This window comes from Micropterus salmoides, unplaced genomic scaffold (assembly GCF_014851395.1).
Source record: "Micropterus salmoides isolate LMB-PRFRI ecotype aquatic unplaced genomic scaffold, ASM1485139v1 Ms_hic_scaffold_20, whole genome shotgun sequence".
Taxonomy (NCBI): domain Eukaryota; kingdom Metazoa; phylum Chordata; class Actinopteri; order Centrarchiformes; family Centrarchidae; genus Micropterus; species Micropterus salmoides.
Genome location: NW_024041151.1, coordinates 28,354,697 through 28,378,826, shown reverse-complemented (window position 1 = coordinate 28,378,826; position 24,130 = coordinate 28,354,697). Strand labels below are relative to the sequence as shown.

General features: G+C 40.9%; 1 protein-coding gene across 2 annotated transcripts in view; it reads left to right on the top strand.

Annotated features, from left to right (window-relative positions):
• LOC119914376 (WD repeat-containing protein 7) overlaps window positions 1-24,130 on the top strand; it is a 127,567-nt gene that overhangs the window by 85,071 nt on the left and 18,366 nt on the right. For both annotated transcript variants that reach the window (XM_038733659.1, XM_038733660.1), the window contains exons 23-24: window positions 9,922-10,149; window positions 17,511-17,697. In XM_038733659.1, coding sequence (XP_038589587.1) covers window positions 9,922-10,149; window positions 17,511-17,697 — 415 coding nt within the window. The remainder of the gene's footprint in view (window positions 1-9,921; window positions 10,150-17,510; window positions 17,698-24,130) is intronic.

Genomic DNA, 24,130 nt, shown 5'->3' with positions numbered 1-24,130 from the left:
ATATAATGAGTGTAATATAATGCAGTTTTTATTGGTTATATAAATGATGATGGAAGTCTTTCTTCGCCTTGTTTGGCACGTGCATCAAAATCTGAACGGCAGCTGGCGTGATCGTACAACTTCAGCAATGGCTTTCACAAGGTTGCCCGGGAACTGCATGTAAATCTATTTCTCCCTGTTTGAATAAAGTTTGATTTCAATCACGATGTGGATAAACTATAAAAACATCTAAAAAACTTTCTGTATTTGTGCAAAAAACAAAACACTTTTATTTGTTTAAATTGTCTCTAAATGAATTACCGAGGATAAATAAAAAGCTTTTCTAATCTACATGACAGCAGGTTGTTTTGAACTTAGTTAACTGGAAAAGAGCTGACCCCAATCGTGTGTGTGTGTGTGTGTGTGCGCGCTGCTATATTGATTAGTGTTCAAACAAAGAAATCCACTCTGCTCTTCTTTCTCTCTTTTTGTTTTTGTTTCTCATTTTTCTGCTTCACCTCATCCTCTTTGTAGTCCTTTTTTTCTCTCCCTCTCCTTTCAGAATCGGGTTTAATGTCAAGTAGGTTTATACATACAAGGAATATGCTTAGGTATTGTGTTGCAGGATGGTGGAGGATGAAGTGAAGGGCCATGTTTACTGCATCGTCATACATACCTGTTGGCTCTGAAGGCGAACTGCAGGGGGTCCAGGAAAGGGTCAGTAATGGGGGTGTGGTTAATGGAGTGGAGCGCTTTGGGTTTGTAGTTTGTGATCTGTCTGAGCCCCCTCCAGTCAGAAGCAGTCGTTGGCTGAGAACCGGCGTTGTAGTCTCTCTGAATACAGTCGTTTAGCTTCTCGCACCGCCTTGCTAAGCCTTCGCTTTGACTACCTATACAAGGCCCCGCCTCCACTCCTAAACGCTTCTTCCTTTTCCAACCTTAGCTGTCAGAGCTTTGCTGTGAACCAGGGGTTGTAATTGTTATAACTCACCCTGGTGCATGATGGTAAGTTCTAAAAACATCCCAGTTAGTACAGTCCCAGCATGCCTCAAGGTCCTGCATAGCTTCACTGGTCCATTGCTTTAATATCCCCACTACAGGTTTACAGAGATTTAATTTCTACCTGTATGCAGGAATCCGGTGGACCAATACGTGGTAAATGTTTTCTATTTGTATAGCGCCTTTCTAGTGTTCCGACCACTCAAAACGCTTTTACACTACTTCACATTCACCCATTTACACACATTTATAGTCTGAGCCTAAAATTTCAGAATGGAAACTTCACACATATTTTCACATCGATGGAGCAGCCATTGGGGGCAATTCGGGGTTCAGTATCTTGCCCAAGGACACTTCGACATGCAGCCTGGAGGAGCTGGGGATTGAACCTCCAATCTTCCAATTAATGGGCAACCCACTCTACCTCCTGAGCCACAGAGTGTCCCAGTGGAGCGCGGGGGGCGGCGTGTTAGGCATCGTTGATTGTTGTGTAGCAGTGATCCAGAATGCTCTCCCCTGTGGTCGGGCTTCTGGGGAGTTTATGGCTTAGATTTCCTTTCTTAAAGTTACAGAGGACAGTAACTTAGGAGTCCAGGTTCGACCACTCCACACACAGTATCTGGTTGGCGAGCATTTCCTGTGCTTCCTGCACATTAGGCAGAGTTGGAATGTAAACACTAACCAGAATGAATGAAGCAAACTCAACTAGCTTACAGTTGATGTGGGAGTATAATGAAGAGACACACGATAAAGTTTGGTACAAATTTAATAACATACTTGATTAGCCTAAGCCATCAAGCTCTTTAAAGAACTCCGGCACAGAGAAAGCAACACAAAAATAAAATCTTTTGGAAGGTTATTAAAACATTTCCAGCCAACAAGAGCTGAGACAACACAACTCCCGTCTGTGTCGCCTGAGCGTTGGAGTTACGGGATGTTTAACAAGCTTTATTACCTGCTGTAATCAGCTTCTCCGTTTGTTTTGGAGAGGGGGACGCCGACTTCAGCTCCGTGTAGAAACCTCCTGACTGACGAAAACTTAAAACAACAGCTTCGGTCGCAGTATTTAGCGTAACTCCATCAGCTGTTCGCTGTAAACACACCGCTGCGCGTTTGAATGCCAAACGTACGGTCTCAGGCCGACATCAGCGAGACTTGTGTGCTATTTGACTGTTGTTGTTGCTGTTGACTGTGATTTATTGGGTTGCAAACAACGGTTGGAACGAGGAGCAGTCATAGACAAACACCTGACATGCTCGATTTAATGCCAGTGGCCTACTCGCCCATTCAGAAATTCACTGCAGGGCGAGCCCCACCCCTCCAAAAGTAACGGTACTTTCGGAAAGTACTACCCTGTGAGCAGGGACTTTTTGGGGGGTAAAGAACTAAATTTAGACCCCTGGCGCCGTATTACAGAAACTTCCTAACCTGCAGATCCTATACTAACTGCTTGGTAACCATGGTAATAAGGGTTAGGAACTGATTTAGGAAAAAGGCCATTACAGATTAACAGTTCCTAAGTCAATATTCCTTTCCGAACTTTAGATAAGAAAAGTGTTTTACAGAAGCATCCTAACTTATAGTAAAATCTTTAATAAACTCTCCTAACTTTAGGAGAACTGTTAAGCTGTCCTAATTTTTACTTTTCCACCAGGTAGTGTTTGCTAACTCGTTTAATCCACTTGGTTGCTCTTTAATTGCTTTTACAAATAATCTTCGACTATTCGGGGTTACCCCTATCTAGAATAAAGAATTTAAAATACAAACATTTTGACCTGAGCTCTAATCAGCTAATTAACTCAAAAACACATGCAAGGTTTCCTGAGCCTTTAATCTCTGTCTGGTTCTGGTGCTCACAATGAACTTTTCCACGACATTCCTGTGTTTTGAGATGCACCTGTATGAGCAGGAGAACGGGCTTATTAGAATTTGTTTCCCTGGGTGAGCCCACGTATGAAATGTCATAACCATCTGACTGGTGAAGATCTGCAGAAAGAAATTTGGGGTCGAAAAACTACTGCTCTTCTGTATGTTTACAGGGAAACAAAGTTTCCAAAGGTATCAAATAAGACAGCATATATGTTAAAAAGAACTAATGAGCACTGGTAATAACTTTCCATTTCACTCAGTGGTGCAGCCATAAGAAATAAGACATTTTAAGGCAGATGCCCTGAACTTTCATCATTTGTGAAATGAGAGGTTTTCTTCGTTTCAGTCGTCAGGTGACATCAATTCCTGTCTGTGTACCTGCTTCCTCTTGGCCTGTGTGGACAGACTGATTGATTTTTGAAGTCCATCGATCTGCTTCCTTCACAACCAGCAGATCTATTTTAATGACATTGTATCTAAATCCTATTTGTTGGCCAACCTGCTCCCAAACATAATCCAATAACCTAAAGAGGGGGACGGACGAGCTCCCCTCTCTGCTTGCCTCCGCTCAGCTAAATCTTCATAAAAACCATGGGTGGATCAGGATAAAAAGGCTTTCTGGCTGAAATTACATTATCCATATAGGAAGGAATATATTTAAAAAAAGTCAGGATGGTGTAATTCAACAACCTGTGGAGTCCATGCAATCACTGCAAAAATATGGATATGTCATAAAAAAGTACAAAAAAACTGAAATGTTACTGAGCAGAAGTCTTTAAACAAAAGGTATTTATTTTACTGTATTAACATTGTTATATTTTAAAGTTTGCATTAAGTTTTGAGATGATTTTTGTTTTTAACGCAACATAATTTAAAGATTTTTTTTAAAGTTTGAATGACAGAATGATGACAAATAGTGAGCGGGGAGAATAAAAAAACACAAGGAGTGATGGTGTGAGAGAGGGAGGGAAAGGATGAAACGTAATAAGGAATAAATTAAAAGATTAGAGAAAATGTGAAGACAGGTGCAAATGAAGAAGAAGGTAATGAAGGAAACAATGAGAGAAAAGGTGAAATGGGAAGTACAAATACTGGTAGGATGGGAGAGAGAAAAGCTACTAGAAAGGAAAATAAACTAAAGACAGTAAAGAAGACATTTCATACGTGGGCTCACCCAGGGAAACAAATTCCAATAAGCCCGTTCTCCTGCTCATACAGGTGCATCTCAAAACACAGGAATGTCGTGGAAAAGTTCATTGTGAGCACCAGAACCAGACTGAGATTAAAGGCTCAGGAAACCTTTGCATGTGTTTTTGAGTTAATTAGCTGATTAGAGCTCAGGTCAAAATGTTTGTATTTTAAATTCTTTATTCTAGATAGGGGTAACCCCGAATAGTCGAAGATTCGATGCTTCGATAGAAGGAGCCTGATTGGACTGCTAATCTCACAGTTGAATCATTGCAGAGGTCTGGTGTAGTAGAAGAGGATGAGAGACAGAGCACCAGCTGTGCCGGTGTTGGGCAGAGTTGTGCGTGCACCTCGCTGGAATCATTTATCACCATTGTTGAAACACATAAAAGAATATCATATATTCTTTAAACTGGACTTGGAATAGCACCGCGACGTGGATGAAGTTCTCAATGAAGGGGCAAGACTTGGCAAATCTGATTTGACTATGTAAATCCTAATTCTATAATTCTAATATATTTCAATATATTTCATCATTATAATAATTTTTTGAGATGCACCTTTAAAGCTGCACCTGTGTTCATGGAGAGTTCATGGTAATAATTGAAGGCAACCCAGATGAATGCATCAGTGTTTTAAAATGTACACCATTGTCTAGAATTATTATTACAGTATTATTTGGCTCAACAATTTGACCCTGGAATTGGAGACACTGTGTTGATGAAATTGTCTCAAGCTTTTTAGTCAATTTGTAAATTGTATTATCTGTACAATTGTATCTGAAAATACTCTACTACTTAATAATTTACATTTTAAATATAACTAATTGTTTAGAGCAGCAACAGTAAAGTTTATATTAGCAAAGTCACTATAAAAGCTCAATAATATCTCACTGGAAACAAATGTAAGATAATAAGAAAATAAATCATTCCTTACATTAAAATACTGAGTGATGTTTAGTAAGATTGAAAAACATCAGTCCTTATCAAACCCTCATCCTGTCCTCCTCCTCCTCCCTCTGCTGCTGCTGCTGTGATTCACTGCCTGCAGGTGATGGCAGGAAGAGGAGGGCAGGTTTGTCTGAAGTTTACAAGAATTTGCCAACTTTAAGGTACATTGCTAGACTACAGACAGATCCAGTTTTAGTTTTAGCTTGTTTGTAGTAATTCCCCATTAGCCGAGCTAATGCTTGTTTAAAACGCAGCAGTGGGGAATGATAGACTGCGGACAAAGCAGTTTAAAGTGTGTGTGTGTGTGTGTGTGTGTGTGTGTGTGTGTGTGTGTGGGCTAAGCGTTGACACAGAAGCTGCAGCGTGATAAAAATAAAAAGTACAGCTAAAAGAACCGGTAACGTCAGTGCTTATCAATATTTCTGCCTTTAATAATTTAGCACCAGGGCCCGTTTAATACCGGGTTTCTGTACCCATCCCTATAAGTCATGTTTTTAAATTAAGTGTAAGTAAAACTGTTTTAGCATTAGTCGATCACGCATAGACTAAATCTCATAAGCTCAGTTCAGGATTTTGGTCTCGAAAACATCCGAATATTCAACTCAACTTGTAAATTTGGTGCCGGATCTGTCAGTCACTGTTATCATGATGAAACCCAAGTGTTTCTGCAGCTACACAGCCTGTTTCTCCCCTCACCTTTACTGTATTTAGAAATTGGTTGTGGTGCATTTTGAGGATAATTTTACAATGTTTCCAGAACAGCTGCCATGTTTATTCCATTTCGAATATCAGAAGTGAACACCAATGAGAGCGCAGCATGGGATGTCCATCCAATCAGGCGTCAGAAGGTGTGACAGAACCTGAGACCTGCAGATACCCATTCCATCTATATGACTCAGTCTCTCTCCCCCTCTCTGTACTTTCTCTTTCTCTCTGTAAATCTCAACTTTTTAGTGATTCTGGTTGGGAGTCCATCTCTAATTCTGTTATCTACTGGCCCAGTCTGGCCCGGGGATGGATGCCATCTATAATCCATTTATCAGAGCCGGTCGCTGGGCCTTCTTCCAAATGACAGCTGGCCTTTAGCAATCTCATTATAAAAAGCACCAGGACATAGTATGGAAATATTGGGGGAGGGGACTCCTGAGCTTTGAAGATGGACTGAGGAACAAACACAGCTGACGGAAGAAAATAGGTACTGTATGTATATCTTGTCCAGTGGTAGTGCCAATGCGCCTGGAGCTGAGAACTGCCAGAATAAGAATAACGTAACTTAATAATAATTGTGCACTTTAGTTCAGTTTACAACAATTAACATGTAGCAGTAACATCTAGCGAGCTACCAGCCATCCATAAATGAACACCAACACATAGATGAATTATATTCAGGAACTACAAACGAGGTTTTAGCATCTTCATGGGCTCTCACTCACACTCCCTCACCCATATAGATCAATGATCTCTCACCCACACAGATAATTCAGTGGTTGAACTAATGAGGGATCGGATAAATGCTACAGTGCGGCTTCAGGATGATTCTGTGTGTCGAAATCACTGAACTGCTTTTTTCCTGACGCTTTGAGGCCGGGGGAGCGATGGTTTCTTATCAGAGGGGACAGACCAGTGAGTGCTTCTTGGAGGCATTTACGTTAACTCTTTTGAGATCAGATGTAGGGCTGCACAATATATCGGCAGAGCATCGTCATCGCAATGTGCTCTTGCGCAATAGTCACATCAAGCAAGTCAATCAGCAAGTCAAACTAACCACCTCAACTTTTTTGCTGCTTGATTAAAAAAAAAAAAAAAGGAAAACTTGGAAAGTTCTCATTTTCAATGTCTAATCTACAAGAGAAGTTCATCTGATGTAATATCATTTACTCTGATTTAAGAGTTCTTGTAACTACTGAGTGACGGGCAGGCACTGCATGCACAGTGAACCAGCAATCCCAATATTATTCTTTATCAGTTGATCAATTCTTTTAGGATGCTTATTTTCATATAAAGAAACTGAAGTAATCTGGTGAAATTTCCTGTATTTTTTCATATCGCAATATATATTGTAGAAAAGAAAAATATTGCAATGTTGGCTATACGATCTGCCCAAGATGCATGAAGTGACTGTGTGCAAATAGTCAAAGTTGCATTGCAATTCCAATACATTCAGTCTAAGCTATGTTTGGACTTACCACAATATGAACTTAATATAATTTTTCAGTTTAATATTTTTTTCTGATGTCAGAGGAGGTACTCCATATTTCAGGTGAGGAGATGTGCCTCCACAACTATAAGCTGAAGGAATGCTGACGTTTAACGGGATTCTAGTCTGTAACTTTCCTCGAGCCGTTACCAGGGTCTCCTTTTATTCCGAGTCGCCATTCTTTAGTTTTCAATAATCATTTCCCTCATACCGACTCATGTGACCTTAACAAATCCAATACCTGTGAAGAGAAAGCTCCATGAAGATCAACAGGAAGTAGACACAAGAGTGACTAACTCTCGCTCTCTATTCACCGCACCCAGTGTGCTCGCTCACCCTTCAACACTGTGAGTGTGTGTGTGTGTGTTAAGCAAGTGAGTGCTTGTTCCCCTGCAATACAAATCCATAATAATACTTTGCTCGCTCGTCCAGACAGAGAGAAAATAAGAAATAGAAATCAGAGATTGGAGGTTCAGGGGAAGAGGTGCGGGTGTGTGTAACATCTGCACACACACAGTCTTTATGTAGTCCTTGTTGGGCCTTTGATCCACGGTGTGTAAGGAGCTCTCATCTCCTACTGTGATACTTTTACACACACACACAGACACGCACACGTGCACACACACTTTTCGGTCACACACTCTTATATTTCTCTCAAGGCTGCAGCAGTTCCCCACTGTGTAGGCCTTGTTACACGCACACACAAAAGAGGTTATTTTGGGGATGTCTTGGTGAACACAATGGACAGACACGCCCACACACACACACACACACACGCGCACGCGCACAACAACAACAACAAAAGGGTTTCTAGTTGCACGTGTCTAAAACCCTTCCAGAGGTCTGTGAACATGAATGTGTGTGTGTGTGTGTGCGTGTGTGTGTGTTTGCACTGTGACTAAAGGCTTTCAGCGGGACAATAAGACGTGTGCCTGCGTGTGCGTGTGCGTGTGTGTGTGTGTGTGTGTGTGTGTGTGTAAGTAAGTAAGTAAGTAATGGTTAATACCAGGACAATAGAAGTGTGCCTGCTCAGTTGTTATCGGCTCACTGGAGACTCACAGGCCTGCTGGGTTTTTTTAACCACCTCTCACCGTGAAAAAGAAAAATGAAAAAGAACAAAAAGAGACAGCTTTTGGTTTTAAGTCACTTTAAATGCAAAGGCGGTTGTGGGACATTTCTAAAAATTACATTTGTTTGATTTATTGTTTATTCAACATAGTTATATTAATTGGTTTGAGATGTATTATTATTTTTACACAATATATTGAGACCTTCCTCCCCTCATGCTTGAAATAAAAGAAAAAAAGTATATTTCTCAAATTCATTCAATAATTCAAAAGTCCAGAGAACATTCAGAATCCTTGCTGGAGACTGTCATGTACTGTATTGTACTGTTTTATGCTCCACTGTAGGGGTTGGGTATGTTTAGGTCAATGTGGTCAACGCTTGCAAAGTGGGCAACTGCCCCAAAAGCTCCAGGCTATAACTGCAGGTCAGTTGGTTGTTAGTCATTTGTTGAGACGTGTTGTCATATTCTATGTTATACATTTCACATGATGCATATTTGTGGGAGGGGGGCTAACAGCAAATGTGTGACACAGGACCCACTATCACACTGTTTGGGATCTGTGGGTACTGAAGAAACTTAAACCTGGGGTAGGCAGCTAAATTTTGCACGCGCAGATAGGTTGGTAGACAGGCAGGTGGGCCAGCCAGTTGGCCATGCTTGTAACAGTCCTGTGACAGCCACAGATAACAGATTTCTTTTTCATTTTTGTGTCAGAGCATTTGATTCATTGTTTGCTGTCAGAGTGTATAGCAGGGTTTTTCCTGGCTCAGAATGGTTCTTTGGGGGGAAACTTCGCGCGACAGTAAGCATGATCATTATGCGTACAGTAAAGGCAATGAGTTTCTTTATGACCGAAATCTATACATTTTCTTGTTATTTATGACCATTTGATAAACAAAATATATCCACAACCTGAATGAGTAAAGGTATAAAAGTAAAGTAATATGTTAGTCTAATAATATATTTACAGGTTACACCTGAAAGTCAAGACGTCATATTTAAGTTTATGTTCTGCTTGCTCAAAAGCTGTCTGATTTAAAACACATTAGGAGAATATTTGAAACTCTTTTTCATTTCTGATCATCTTGGCGCTGGTGATTTTCCTTTGGCGCTCGCTAAAACCTCTTTGGGGGGCGCCAAAAATTTCTCTATGCAGGAACAACCCTGTATAGACAATTTCAACAAATATAACAGAAGATGCTTCTGAAATAAAATTGCCTACCGTAGCTTTAAAGGGGTCTCACAATTTGGGACGTTGAGCGTAGAAATTCTTTCTTCCCCCTGGTAATAGTAGTTAGATTTTGAGTTAAGATTTAGTCAAACTAAAATTATTTCATTTCACTTTTCTGTTTATACCAACTATGAAATGCATGACAGTGTTTAGTCATTAAGCCTGAAAGTTAATTTGGTTACAGTATGGTGATAAAAATAATACCCAAAGGTCCACTTACTAGACTTTTCATCGCCTCTCATGGTCTTCATCGGGGAATGGAGTTTGCATAGTTGACGGGGAGCTGTCATCATGTGACTTAAGTATAGAACTAAGTAACGATATAACTGAGCAGGGAACTTCCAGTCCTGAGACCAGGATGAACACTGTTAAAACAAAGGAGCCGCCACAAGACATTTATGTTTCTCTCTCTTCATTTCTCTCTCTGTCTCTCTCCCAGGCTGTCTGTCCAATCTTCCACCAAACGCCAAGAAGATCTCAAACTCATACGAGGAGCGGCGTAAGCAGGCCACCGCCATCGTGCTGCTCGGGGTCATCGGGGCTGAGTTTGGTGCTGAGATTGAACCTCCAAAGGGTTCAGCACGGGCCCGAACTGGCGGACAGGCGCCCGAGGGCTTCGGACTGACAAGCGGAGGGTCATCCAACTACTCACTGGCCAGACACACCTGTAAGTAGAGAGATAACACACTCGTTGCCGTATCTACATTCTGGATATCCACCAATGTCCGTGTGACTTTAAAATTTAAATATTAATTAGTAGTTGTTATTATTAGTAATAACTAGTCTTAAATGTTTTGATGTCAAATATTTTCCTTCTTAGATAATTGTGACCCAGCATCTATATATATCTATATATCTAAATATAGGTATATATAGATAGATAGATATCTATATCTATATGCTCATAAATATAAATGCTAACAAAGTTTGTATGAGCACGGACCAGTGCAGCGTTCTCATTGTGTGTGTGTTCCTGCATTGTAACTCGTGTTATTAGAGCTGGGGCTGTGTCACTTAGCATCTGCAGTTAAGAACGGGTTCAGCAGAACTGGAACTTGGTGGGGTTTTAACGAAGCAATGTGCTAAGTTGCTACATGTACTTAAAGTAAGCAAAAGTGCTTGCAATCATAGACTGTTAGAAGAAGCGCACATAGCCACCGTGACATCACCCATTGGTTTGTGGACAACTGTTTTGAAGCCTCGAGTTTGGCAAATGTACACAGTGCAGTGGATACTGTGAGTGGATATGAGCTGCCTCTATTCATAGTTTTCACGTGGCGCCACTTTCAAGGGGGATGCTCCCAAAATGCTGGATGGTTATTGTGATCCACTAATTGACGAGGTAAGGTGCAAGGTGAGGGATTCTCCACAAGGGAAAGGTAAACATCACCGCAGTCCAGCGCTGGAAGGGTCCTGGCGGTTTTTAACAGCAGAAATACGGCAGCGGGTGCTGTATGTGGATCAAAAGTGCCCGACACTTGCAGTTTGTGTTCATATCTTTGTTCTTCTTGAGTTAAAAGGTGAACTAAATAATCGGGTTTGGTGTATTTCGTATTTTTTTCCAAACTCAGAACTACAAAACAGACGAAGTAGAAACTTCAGTGTTGGATTAGAAGTGAGGAGAGACATGGGATTGATTTTCACCCACCAAGCTTGACACCTTAAGGAGCTTGGCACTGATTTCCACCCACACACACACACACACACACACACACACACTCACTGAGCCGTGCCTGTGCCATGCTGTGCCTGCAGCGCCTGCAGCGTTGGACCTTGGTGGGCATCAAACCTGCACTAAGCAGAGCTGCTCTTCTGTCCCGCTGCTCCTGAGCTCTGATAGGCTGCCTCTGGGGGCATCCGCCCAGCGACAGAGCCTGTACTCTCACTGATAGGCTGTGGAGCGTGATACGACTTAGGACCTGTACACAGTTAAGGTCAGCTCACCTGTGTGGAATCACCGGACACACACACACACACACACACAGAAGAACCCTAAGCCCATGCCATCAGATGAAAAATGCTCAAGATTTAATTGATCCCCTTGAGTAGAGCTTCACCCTTTTCAACAAACCTTTTACTCACACCTCAGGATAACTATCATTTGGACACAGTGTTGGCTTAACATCAAGCAGTCATACCCCTATTAAAATGCAATATACAATTTAAATTAACTTTGAATTGTTTGTATTATCATCGTAAGCTGCCAGCTGTTTACCGTGGCTTGTACGTACAACCGTCAAATTCATGATCAAACTCTATGAACTTGCCATACTGTGACAGAAAAAAACAAGGACTGGTTTGACAAGAGATTCACAAAAAAAGTCTTGCTTGAGCAAAGCCTTTAATGTGAGGCGGTCAAGAGGATGTGACGCTGTCAAGGTCCAAGGTTTCTCAGGGATGGACAAGAGACTACATTCGTTAGAGGTGTTGCTACAGTGTTAGGTCTTATCATAAAGTATGGTCACCTATGGCATTAAAATATAAAAATAAAATAAATCTGAGATAGATCTGGGTCAGTTTGCCAGCTGAACTGCTATATTTATCCATGCATGCTGTTTGGTTTGCATGTGTGAGGCTGACTTTCACTGCCGTTATACTTCTTCTAACAAAACTCAAAAAGCTAAGTTTTAATTATCTTGTGGATTATTATGAGGACGATGAAAAAACGGAGGCAGAGACAGAAAGGCAGCAAGTCCGTCCTAAAAGACAACGTGCTTCAGGAAACTGTGCGGTGTTCCCGTGCTCACTGTACAACTGACTGAGGAGGAAAACTTTTTGCTGCAGAGAGTTAGGTCAACCGGGAAGTTAAAACTCTACAGCAGAGGTGGTGAGTCCAAAGTTAGCAGCACCCATAGAGTCACAGTGGATACATTTATGAGAAATAATGCCAGGTTGGAAAATACCGTAATTTCCCTTGGAGGGCAGTTGACCTCATCCTTACTAGGGTTCTAGGAGGATTTTTGCGGCCTTAGTGTCATGTCATCCCTGCCTTTATTCCTGACAGATAACAGTCACAATTTATATGGCCACTAGAGGTCAAGTCTCTACTAAATAAACTGAGGAGGTTGCTCCCTTAAAAACTGCAACCTGCTTCTTAATCTGAACCCACAGAGTGACTGAACCCTTTAAAACATATTACTTAATACAAAACTCAGACACTCGCAGAGGTATGTGATGGAGGACATATTTTGTGTTTCTTCATTTGTTATACTACTTTCATTCCTGCCCCTTCCTTTCATTGTGTTCTTTGTCCAGCTCTCATTCAGTCTGTTGTTTTCTCCCTTCCTTCCACTCTCCATCTCCCCTTCTCCTCCCTCTGTTATGAAATTGAAAGATGGATCGGTGTTGTTGGCACAGAGCGCCGCGTGTGATGAATGAGAGCTGTCCACCCTGAGAGAGGGAGGGTACAGTAGTCTATACAGCAGAGTATGGATTGATGTTTTCATATGGCAGAGGGGGAAATGTAGGGAAGATGGAGGGGGAGATTGAGCTTAAGGATGGAAGGAAGGACAGATGATGACAGAGGGAGAGGAGGTGGCGGTTGGACAGGATAAACTAGACAAAGTGTGCATCAGTGTACCATCTCTGGACAGTAATGCTCACGGTAAATGTCAAAATACCATGAGTCCCTTCTGAGGCCCATTCACCGTGAACGGTTTCTGTTTAAAACATTCCTGAGAGCTGAGTTTTATTTTATGTCATAGAAAATTTAACAGGCTAGCAGGTGAAACTACGAAATTCTCTGCTGTGAATCAGACCCAACAAATCCATTTTTAATCTTTCAAACATTGAGCATATCCACACAATATTAATACATATTAAGTTATACACAACAGCACTACTGTATCAGCAGTCATTTTGTCACTACGTAAGATGAACTTTGAAGGGTTTAAGCTATGACAAAGTGTGTTCCTATACACCTGCTTTTCTTGCACATTTTCAACTCGGACATTAAAAAATCTTAGTCAAAATGCTGGAACTTTGAAGAGAGAGGTCAAAATATCCCCCCCAAAAAACAGCTTGTGACTTAAACGTCTGCTGAAGCTTCCGCCACACTGACGAGATGAAAACATCACATCCAAGTGGAGCCATGATGAGACTATAACCTTCCTCTAAATAATTCATAAGCTAAAACATAAATACTGTATTTCCATCCCATTATCCACATTGTTTCAAAACGTTTGAGATTTGTTTAGCACTTTTTTAATTATGTCATCCTGATTCACAATCTTCTGCTGCAATGGTATAATGGTAGCCGACTTTAGAAATAATGCCACCTTTTAAACTGGATGCCCTGTACTCCTAATATTTGCGTAACAGTAGTGCAGCAAAACCCAAAATGATTTACTTGTTTTCTCCATAGTAGTGGTCAGCAACTTTTTAGGGTTTGTATCAGTATTTCGTTGCTAAAGTAGCTAGCTAAATCCTGGCTTTCAACATTTGTTTTTGTACACAAATGTGTATTGTACACACATTGATGATTAGTAAGTGGTTAAACATGGTAAGTGTTACAGTAGCTAAAGATTGGGCTTGTATTGATTAGTATGTAGGTTTTTTTTTTGTGATTACTAACGTAAACATTTTAGCGTTAGCCACATCCTTGGACTTTTTGGAATTGGCACAGAGACAGGTATTAGCATGTCCTCCCAAAAGTGGTGGTGCTTGAAGCTAGGTGACGTAGAGACTACTTTCAGGGCTACTTGGATGCTGGTTGGCCAGGCACAACTACATGCTTGAAAGCCAGCCAAACTAGCTAGCTTGCTAGCTGCCAGTTAGTGGTGGATTGTTATCCAGGTATTCTTTATTTATGCAGTGGTTATTGACCAAATACTCTTATTATTTTCTAATTATATTTTTAGCGTATAGATATTCAAGATAGACCCCTCTCCATCTTTCTCACTCAAACTGGCGTTCATTCTTCTCTTTTTGTATTTTTCTTCTTTCTCTCTCTCTCTGCAGCCAGTCTGATCCGGCTCTCATCCACTAACCAAGTCCCCAACATTGATTTACCTTCACCTCTCATTTAAGCTCAGACAAAGGAAGGGGGGGGGGGGGCAAATGGAGAGGAAAAAAGTAGAGAGCCTGTTAGTGGTTGACTCGGCCTGGTAAATTTTAGACGTCACCAATCTGTCACTGTTTCACACTCTCTACTTCCCTCCCTCCTTTATTCCTCCCCTCTTCCTTGCTCCCTTCCTCCCTCCTCCTCCTCCTGCTCTGATCACCCTCTCCGTGTTAATGCGACATGTTTACTGCTCTTACTAACAGCTCATTATGGCCGACTGATGCTTTGTCGATATCTATTGTTTCATTTGGGTCTGGGCCTGCCTTTAAACAAAGGTCTCCGCCGTGAGCAACTTTGACCTAAAGGGGAGGAGCTGCATATTTTAATCTCTGTCATGCATACAGCACCGATTGGTAACGCCCATCTTTAATTGTCCAGAGAAAAAATTATAGAGGCTTCGAAGTGCAAAAGTGGCTATCAGATTAAACCTCCCATCAGGTTCATTATAAACACACACATCACACCACACACACTTGCCCACCCACAGTCGTTGTCACTGTCACAGCATTGAACGTTAACCTCATGACCTCTGGGGCCCCATTCTGTGTTTATAGGGAGATGGGGGGAGTTCACTGTGTATTAGCACATATTAACAATGCCCACCACCCCCAGGAGAACAGTAACGTTTTTTCTTTCAGCATATTTTATGCAACACAGACTACAAGAATGTTAACAGACATCTGTTGTAGCATTTAACACTAATTTAGGTCTCACTATTTTAGTCTTTTATATTTTGAAAAAGGCTTGAGATTTCAAAGGCTGGTGCTAGCTTTTTCTTCTTGTCCACAAATTCCATGAAAAGACCAAAACAATGGGTCAGTCCCTCTCTCAGTTCTGTCTGAATTCCCTACCCCCTCTGTGGGTCCATTGGTGCCTACTGAAGACTTTAATATTTTATGATTTATTATTTATATTTATATTTTTAGTGGTATTTCTCCCATTCAGTGTGAGTACCTTATATGTAGTGGTGTCTTAAAAAATAAAACTTAATGTAAATAAGGATCTGTTTTAATTCTGTTTGCAACAGAAACGCATGTACTGCTGTGAGAAAATGAGGAGCAGGAATGAGAATTACACACATGATTTTCATTTTTCAGCATTTTGCCAAATGAAGTGAGGAAAAGTCATTACACATAAAAAAACAAACAAAACAAAAACGATGATTTGTAATAATCACTAACTCGGTCAAAGTTCATTTAACCCTAAATCGCTGCTGATATTGATAGTCCACTGTTTATATGTATATTGATGTATGTAACAAAAGCACAATTGATTTTAGCTCTTACTGGTGTTTGCTCACGTCATGTTGATCACCAGCTGAAGGTCAAAGTTCACCACCCTATCACTGATTCAGTCAGCAACACACCTATTCTGCACGTTTGACTTTTTGTCTCCTTACCAACAGCCATACAGTAACTGTTAACGTTGGCCCTGATGTCCGTCTCTTACATTCTATCTTGCCCTTAACAACGCAGCATAACGATGCTAACGCAGTTAGAGTTCTATCTGTTTGCTGCTATTTATTATAACATCATACAGAGCGATGCTAACAGGTTTAGCCTCTAGCTAGATCTTTAATAGCCCTATGCATTGGCTGTGTGTGTGTGTGTGTGTGTGGATATAAACCAATAAGGAAGGGAGTTTGCCATTTAAGGCGGGCTGATGATGAAATGCCAGGAGATCCAGATGATGAGATTATCTGTGTGTGTCTGGAGACTGGAGGACCTTTAGAGCCACCACACGATTATAAATACTTAAAGTAAATGATCTGTTTTATATTATATGTTTCTTCATATTATGACTGTTTAGCATTTACATTTCAAGTGAAAATACAATGAACTTTATTGATCTGAGTGCACCCAGACAGTAGAAGAAGAAAAGAGCTTTCCTGATGCTTATGTACAGTCTCTTTCTGCTACAGCGATACAACGCTTGCCAGGTTTACAACTTCCCAGTTGCAGTCCAGATTATTCTGCATGTACTGACTTTGAATAAATAAATGACCAGTTATTTATAATAACTGAATTTAAAAAGAAATGAAAAGAGCCAAAGAAGCAACGAGAGATGAAAATGGTTTTCTGTTAACATTTCCAAACATTATATAAAACCAGATACCAGAAGTTTAATCTGCCCTCTGTGTTGGTTTTCTTCTGACTTGCTTTCTGTGAAGAGTCTGCTAAAAGCTCAGGCCCTTAGGCTGCAGTGGGTGAGGCAGGCAGAGAGAGAAACCTGTGGGGAAGGGAGTGCGTGTGTGTATGTGTTTGGGGGAGGGGGGTTGTATTGAGGGATGGGGGATATTTTCTCGAGTCTTAATGGTCAGTCTGTCCCAACAGAGACTGGCTCAAATGTCAGGTCAGCTATGAAGTGACCTCCATTCCGCTCGCTGTCTTTATCCTCTTATAGTGTGTGTGTGTGTGTGTGTGGTAGGTACAAAAGTTGAATCATTTTTACGTGAACCAAATTTGAAACATGATATTCTAAGAACACATGATTTTTTTATGGAAATTCCTTTGTTTCTAGTCACTCCCAAGTTGCAGCCGTTTTGCTGAAGTGGGCGGGGCTCTGACTCTATAGTGACACTGAAGTCATATAGATCTGATATGGTTCTTTAACCATAATTTGTTTGAATTGGAATGAATTTGCTAACTCATGATTTGTAATGTGCTCCGTCACCTATAATTGTACACGTAAGTGTTTAGAAATTGAATAGGCAGATTTAATGTCCTATGGTTGCCGATACAGCTGCAGTGTCTGAAGTTGGAATTTATCTGAATACCGTTATCACATCTTTTTCTCCTGATATTATTCACTCCTACAACAAAAGGACAGAGATACCTGATTAAGTCACATACAATGTAGCATTGCTGGTTCGACCTCCACAGAGTAACATTGAGTTTCTGTCGTTTTCAGATAAACCCCCCTCGACTTCTATTTTCGTGTGATTTTACTGTTTCTACTCTTTGCAGGTAAGGCGCTGACCTTCCTGCTGCTGCAGCCCCCAAGCCCCAAGCTACCCCCTCACAGCACCATCCGCCGCACGGCCATCGACCTGATTGGCCGAGGCTTCACCGTATGGGAGCCGTATATGGACGTGTCAGCGGTGCTCATGGGACTGCTGGAGCTCTGCGCTGACGCTGAGAAGCAGCTGGCCAAGTGAGTCCCAGGTGCACACACACTTAAATGTAGCTGCCATTGACAAATTACAAACATTATCATTTTCACATCCTGAAATATATATATTATAATAACTTATATTGTTGAACAAGCAGTGGCATCTCAAATGTTAACGTCCAATGTTGTAGTGAAGCCTCTTTGCGGTTTTTGCCAAGCAACAGTAGGACCTGTTGAAACAGTAATCAGACACCTCTGATACAACAGTTATACAAAATCTAGAGGTAAAGTAACTTGAGAAAAAAACTTAAGTCTTGTCAAAGCCAGTTTAAAGTAAAGTCTCAAGAGCTGTCTTGGGCTTGTCTCCATTGAATTGGGACATTACTTGGTGACTTGGACTGAACTAATTGGTTTGATTGATTCATTGATGGTGTTTGCTTGTTTGATTGTTCAGTCTTTACTCTCAGATTCCAGAGAACAGGCTACAGCTTGCTTATAGATACAAATACACACACACACACACACACACACACACACACACACATTATAGAGGCATTATAGAGCTGACACACCGAGTTATTGAAGCCAGGCTGTAATCTGATTGCAGGACATTATGATGATGTAACGATGTCTGCGTTGCTCTGACATGCGAGTCCTCTGTCTGTGTGCATGTGTGTTTGTCTGTGTTCATGTGGTATCATTGTGGTGGGTGGTGTTGTCGTTTTGCCCCAGTAGAAGCTGTACTTTAAATGCCCATCAAGGAAACTAGTGATCAGATTGTCATTCAATGTCCTGCTCCTCAGAAGATGAACCCTTTAGATTTAATGTTCACCTTCCCTCAACAGCGATGAGGAGCGCAATCGCAAGTGTGTTGCCGGCACAATCCAGTCGGCGGGCTCCTCCGACATTTCCGCATTTTAACGGCGAAATGTATTCTGGGATATCTGGCTATCCGAAGTCCACACAAGTCACCACCGATGCATGCAAGAGTATGCATGCTGTGTCTACATGTGACACTTTATTGTTTTTCCTCCCAAGATTGATGCATTTGTAGGATTAGGTTAAATTCTCCAGTATTTCACATGAAAAAGCAAGTGTCCAAAGAAAAAACACAACTGAAATATTTATTTTTTATCCTTTTTAATCATCGGGTAACTCTTCAAATTTAGCCCGGGATTCCGATTTATCTGACCACATGAATTACATTAGTAACTGTTACTTGTAATCTAGTTTGACTTTCTAAGATGACCCAGGCAGAAGTTGGTGTTAGACCACAGATGTTGACAGCAGCAGAGTCCGCCTCACTTCCTGGACCATCAGCATCACAACCAGCAGAGGAGGTTATGGCTGCCTTCATACAGTCATAGTGAGGCTGTGGTTAAGTTAATGCTGCATGTTGTATGAGGGAGGGTCAGAGGTCACAGAGAGAAGGTAATTCAGTGGCATGTTCTCGTGTGGGCCACAAAGGACTGCGTGTGCATGTGTGTCTTCCTCCCTGCTGAAATCTAACTAGCCAACATGAGTTGATCCTATTAAGGCTGAAACTCGAGCTGGGTCAGTCTGGTTAAATGAGTATAGATATGTCTGCTGCCACGGTTTGTGTGTTTTGTGTGTGTGTGTGTGTATAATAATAATAATTTTATTTGTGTAGCCTATTTCAAGCTAGGAGCACAAAGTGCTTTCCATCGACAGCATAAAAACACTCATGACAGTGGAATACATTTTAGTAGAATAGAAAGTGAAGAGAACTTGAGCAGTCAGAAATTAAGCACTTATACACAAGAGGGTGTGCTTCAGTGATGCTTACAGGCCGAGGCGCTGGACTGCATCACTGTTGTGCCAATAATGAAGCTAAAGGACACCCTCTCGTGTAATGTTGCTTGTTGATTATACAACGGTTACCAACAAAGTAAAAGGTGAAAATGTATTCATTTTGTGGGACAGTTTGCTCTCAAAACAAAACAAAAACGTTTTGCTAGTTATCTCCGTTTCCCTGGAAATAGATGGGGTCTGACTAATAATTGGGAGACAATCGGTCACGTCAGATTACTTCTATGTAATGAAACTTAGTTTACCCAGGGCTCGAGACTAACTACTGTCGTCCTGGGGACGACTGAAAATGTGTTTGGGACAAAGAGAAATATTCTGCAGGACGCCTTTAGGACGAAAGGGATTGTGTAGGTCTATGTGTTTATTTATTCCGCTTAGCAAATGACAAACTGAACCGACCGAGAGCTGACGACAACGGAGACAGTCTTCTCACGCTGTTACTACAGTCTCGCCGGACTCACAGGAGGCTGGCTGCTCACCTGTTCCCGCGGTACAGGTCCATCTGTCCTCTCAGTCACACACGGCTTGTTGACCTCTCAGTCGCGCTGTGTAGGCTAGCGTTAAGCGCCACAAATCAATATTCTGATAACGTCGACGAGAATCATCTCCACCCAGCTGATGCAACTCGGCATCACGCTGAGGCTCTGCCAGCAGACCCAGAGATCTTTCTATCTAAAACCTGAAGCACAATCTGGCTCTGGTTGGGACCGTGAGCTGCACTTATCAGAGCTGCAGATGTTAACATGAGGATTTGCGCTGAGATGTCTGCCTGATTGGCAGTGTTGGTTTCAGTTTCTTCCTCCGATGAAGTGCAGTGCAGTGGTCTCATTCTGTACAGTCTGAAGGCGAGCACAGCAGAGTGTAGATGCTGTGGGTCAGGTAGACCTTTAAAAAGTATTATGAATTCTCATTAAATAATAATGTAACGATTTTCTTCTGGACATGTCAGAGAACACAGATATGTGAGATTCTGAATGAGCAGAAAGCTTTGTACATGAGCAGAAAAGCTGCTGAAACAAAGTCCAGGAGTTTATAACTGAATTGAAATTAAATAATTTATCATGGAGGTAAAAAGGTGCCCCAACAGATAACTTTTCAGTTTTGTTTATAAATCTTTTTGTTTGAATTAAGCAAAATAAATATAATTTATTTTATCAATTTATAATCATTATTTATGTCACTAACATCTATAGAGGATAATAAAGTAAAGAAACTACATTTTGATTTTGGGACGCTATACGTTAACTTCAGGACGGTTCAAATTGTTTTTCAGGACTGTTCCTGGACAGAGGCGAGTAAAAGTTAGTCTGGAGCCCTGGTTTACCACTCAAGCAAGTAGACTAACCCTTAGTAACGACCTAGCAACAGAGGCTATTTCTAGTCCCTGTTGAGTCAGCCAGCCAACTTCAACTAACAATGCTTTCTGGAGATCGTGGTATTTCCCAAACTAAATAAATACCACACATATCCACACAAATGACACACTCGTACACCAGACACACGTGGTTGATGGTACATTACTAGCTGCACTCCAGTGGCCAAGTTCTTGGTAAAAACTCTGAGAGATATTTGTTCTGAAAACTAGATACAACGTGTTCAATTAGTGAGCTTTAGAGGTGTTGCTTGTTGGATTTTCTTACCGTTGGACAAAGCCAGGCTCGCCGTTTCCTCCTGCCAGTCTGTATGCTAAGCTGAATTAACATCGTTCTGACTCCCTGCCCTGTATTTCATTTCACCCAGACAGAGATTGATCTTCTCATCTCACTCTCAGAACAAATGGTTTCTTTAACTATTCTAGCTTATTATTAGCTCAGACATGATTGGCATTTTGATCCAGGAATTTACTTTGAAAATTCAAAATGTGGATAAAACATGTAGGTTAAACGAAAACATTGCCTTTTTTATGAAAAAATAATTCCTACAGAGATTAGTCTTTTCAATGTTTTCATGCTTTTATCTTGTATTGTTTTTTTGTATTATTGTCTCTTGGGTATTATTGTCTTTACACTTAAAGCACTTTGTAACTTGTTTTTGAAAAGATCATGTACCAACTGTGGTATTGTTAAAAAAAGGCCTATTTATTATGTGTGTGGGACAGAGAATATGATTGTATTTGACATGCAGGGATAACTATATCTCTTTACATTGTGGGGTATTTTTTGACTGTGTGCGTTTGTCATGCAGAGATAAATCAATGTTTTGTTGTGTGTGTGTGTTGTGCAGAGATAAGCACACGTTGTCACAATGGGTGTTGACTCATTTGCGCAACAGGATGTTCCAACACAGAACAACACTTCTCAGAAAGTTGGCTTGAAATGCAGTTTATGGTGTTTATTAGACAGTGGAGAATGAAAAAGTGTTTGGTGACATTTAACCCTTTTAGTGTGGCTGCAGGGATGAGCGTGACTCAGACGAGAGCGAACACAATAATTGTATACATGATGGTATACACCTAGCTGCAGAGCTGATGGTCAGCGGGTTGGCGCCTCCGTACCGAGCCCTTGAACCATTCAAGGTCAGATCAGCCGTTGAACCAGTCAGTAAACCATCCAGTTAGTTATACATTCACTGAGAAAACCAGTCAATAATATCCCAATTAGACCAACAAAGAGATCATGGGATGGATGCAAATCGGACGCTGCATGGTTATTTGGTGAAGTGGCGTTTCTCTACGAATTATTATCTTTATTCAATTATAACTACTTTTAATCGACTCAATGAAAAGGGAGCGAGAGAAAGAAAAATAAAGAGAAAGAAAGAACCAGTGCGAGAGACAAAGCTAGAAATGGAAAGTGCGCATGTGTGGGTAAATATAGGGAGATGGAGCGTGCATATGCACAGTTCCAAGTTAACTTATCTGTTAATAGTGGATATAATTCAGTATCATTCTCTGGTTTATCAGTGTGTGGAACTACAAGGCCGCCTGGAGTCTCTGCTTCAAGCGTGACAGTAGCCTCAAATGAATTTGTCCAGTAGACCCACATCATGTGTGCACCTATAAATGAGCACACCAGTCTGTAAGCCATTTCTGAAACTAGTCAGTAACCCAGTCTGACAATGAACCAGTCTGTAAGACGTCCAGTTCCTCCACTGCAACTCATTGAGCAAACAAGTCTGTAAAACAGTCAGTCAGTCATATACACACAGTCCTGGTTTCTTGCAGCAGTGATTCTCATCATGCGACTGAGGTTATTCACCCCTGCCTCACACACAAAAATCAATACTTCCAATCCTCACTGTGGGTGTGTGTGTGTGACTCAGTATTGACTGGATAATGTCAGCGTGAATCTGGCTGTGAATGCAGTCATGTTGCCAGGTTCACACACACAGAACCCTGTGTGTTTGTGTGTATCTGAGTGTGCGATTCTTGTCAGCTCATAATACAGTTCCCTTGACTTAGTTTGATGCAGTTTTACCTTTACTATTTTCTGAGAAATTAGTAGTTTATAGTTTTTATTTTGTTTCAATTTTACCTTTGTGTCAGATGTTTTTGTCACAGCACAGTTAAACAACACCCAGAGTGCACTAAATGCGGCTATAATCGATACGTTATAATAACTGTGTATCAGTGACAGTGTGAAACTATAAAAGTGAAAGTGACAAGCCTACAGAGAATTATCACCTGAATCACCCTCTGCTTTACATGGCTTTGAAGTGAGTTTTAGCTCATTGTTTAGCTCTCCAACCCACAACTTCACTGTTTGAGTTTAGTCTCCTCGCTTTCATGCAGTGTTTTTGGCTGCAACGTGCAGCTGTTTTCAGAGAAAAAGCTCTAAAAGCCCACTGTACACTACCTGCTGGGCACCAAACAGCAGATAGACACAGGTAGTGACTGGCTGGATTTCTGGCTGGATTTCCATCAGGAGGTGGTAGAGACCAAAAACAGAGCTAAAAGAGAGCAAATATTGGACATTTGCCAAGCTATATGTGTAAATAAACAACTGTTTGCTATCAAGTTTACCATTTCAACTTAAAAGGTGATGATATGTCAATATTGTGTTCACTTTTTTCACTGGTTTCTTTTGTTTAGCCATAACAAACCTAGTTATTGTAGGTTGCTAAAACAATAAGGCACTTATTCAGTCAATTTACATAAAATGAATCGATGGCAATTTTGATAATTAATTGTTTATTTAGTCATTCAGTTAAAAAATCACACATTTCCTGAATCCAGCTTCTTTGTGTGTTTACAGTTTTTCCCCCTTAACACATTGTTTTACTCTGAGTCTCTTTGGGCTGTGGGACTGTTGGTCAGACTAAATAATCTATTTGAAGTCTCAACTTTCAATGGTAAACATATAATTGAATTTATACATTTCTGACTATGTCACCAAACTAAACATTTTAAACTTTGTAAAAAAGGTAGGAATTAATATCTGTGCTGTTGTATTGAATTGCAATATATTGTACAGATGTACTCAATAATTTGGCCACAGAATAGTTTTATCTGTGTGTGTGTGTGTGTGTGTGTGTGTGTGTGTGCGCGCTCCTACACAAATAATCCAGGTTATTTCATCACATGCTTTAAACGTTTGTTATTAACCTCAGTGGATCTCGGTACAATTAGCTCCCTGTACTCCTGCAGCCTTATATCAACACTGTGACTGTTTCCAATTACAGACACTTCTCTAAATGAAATTAAACA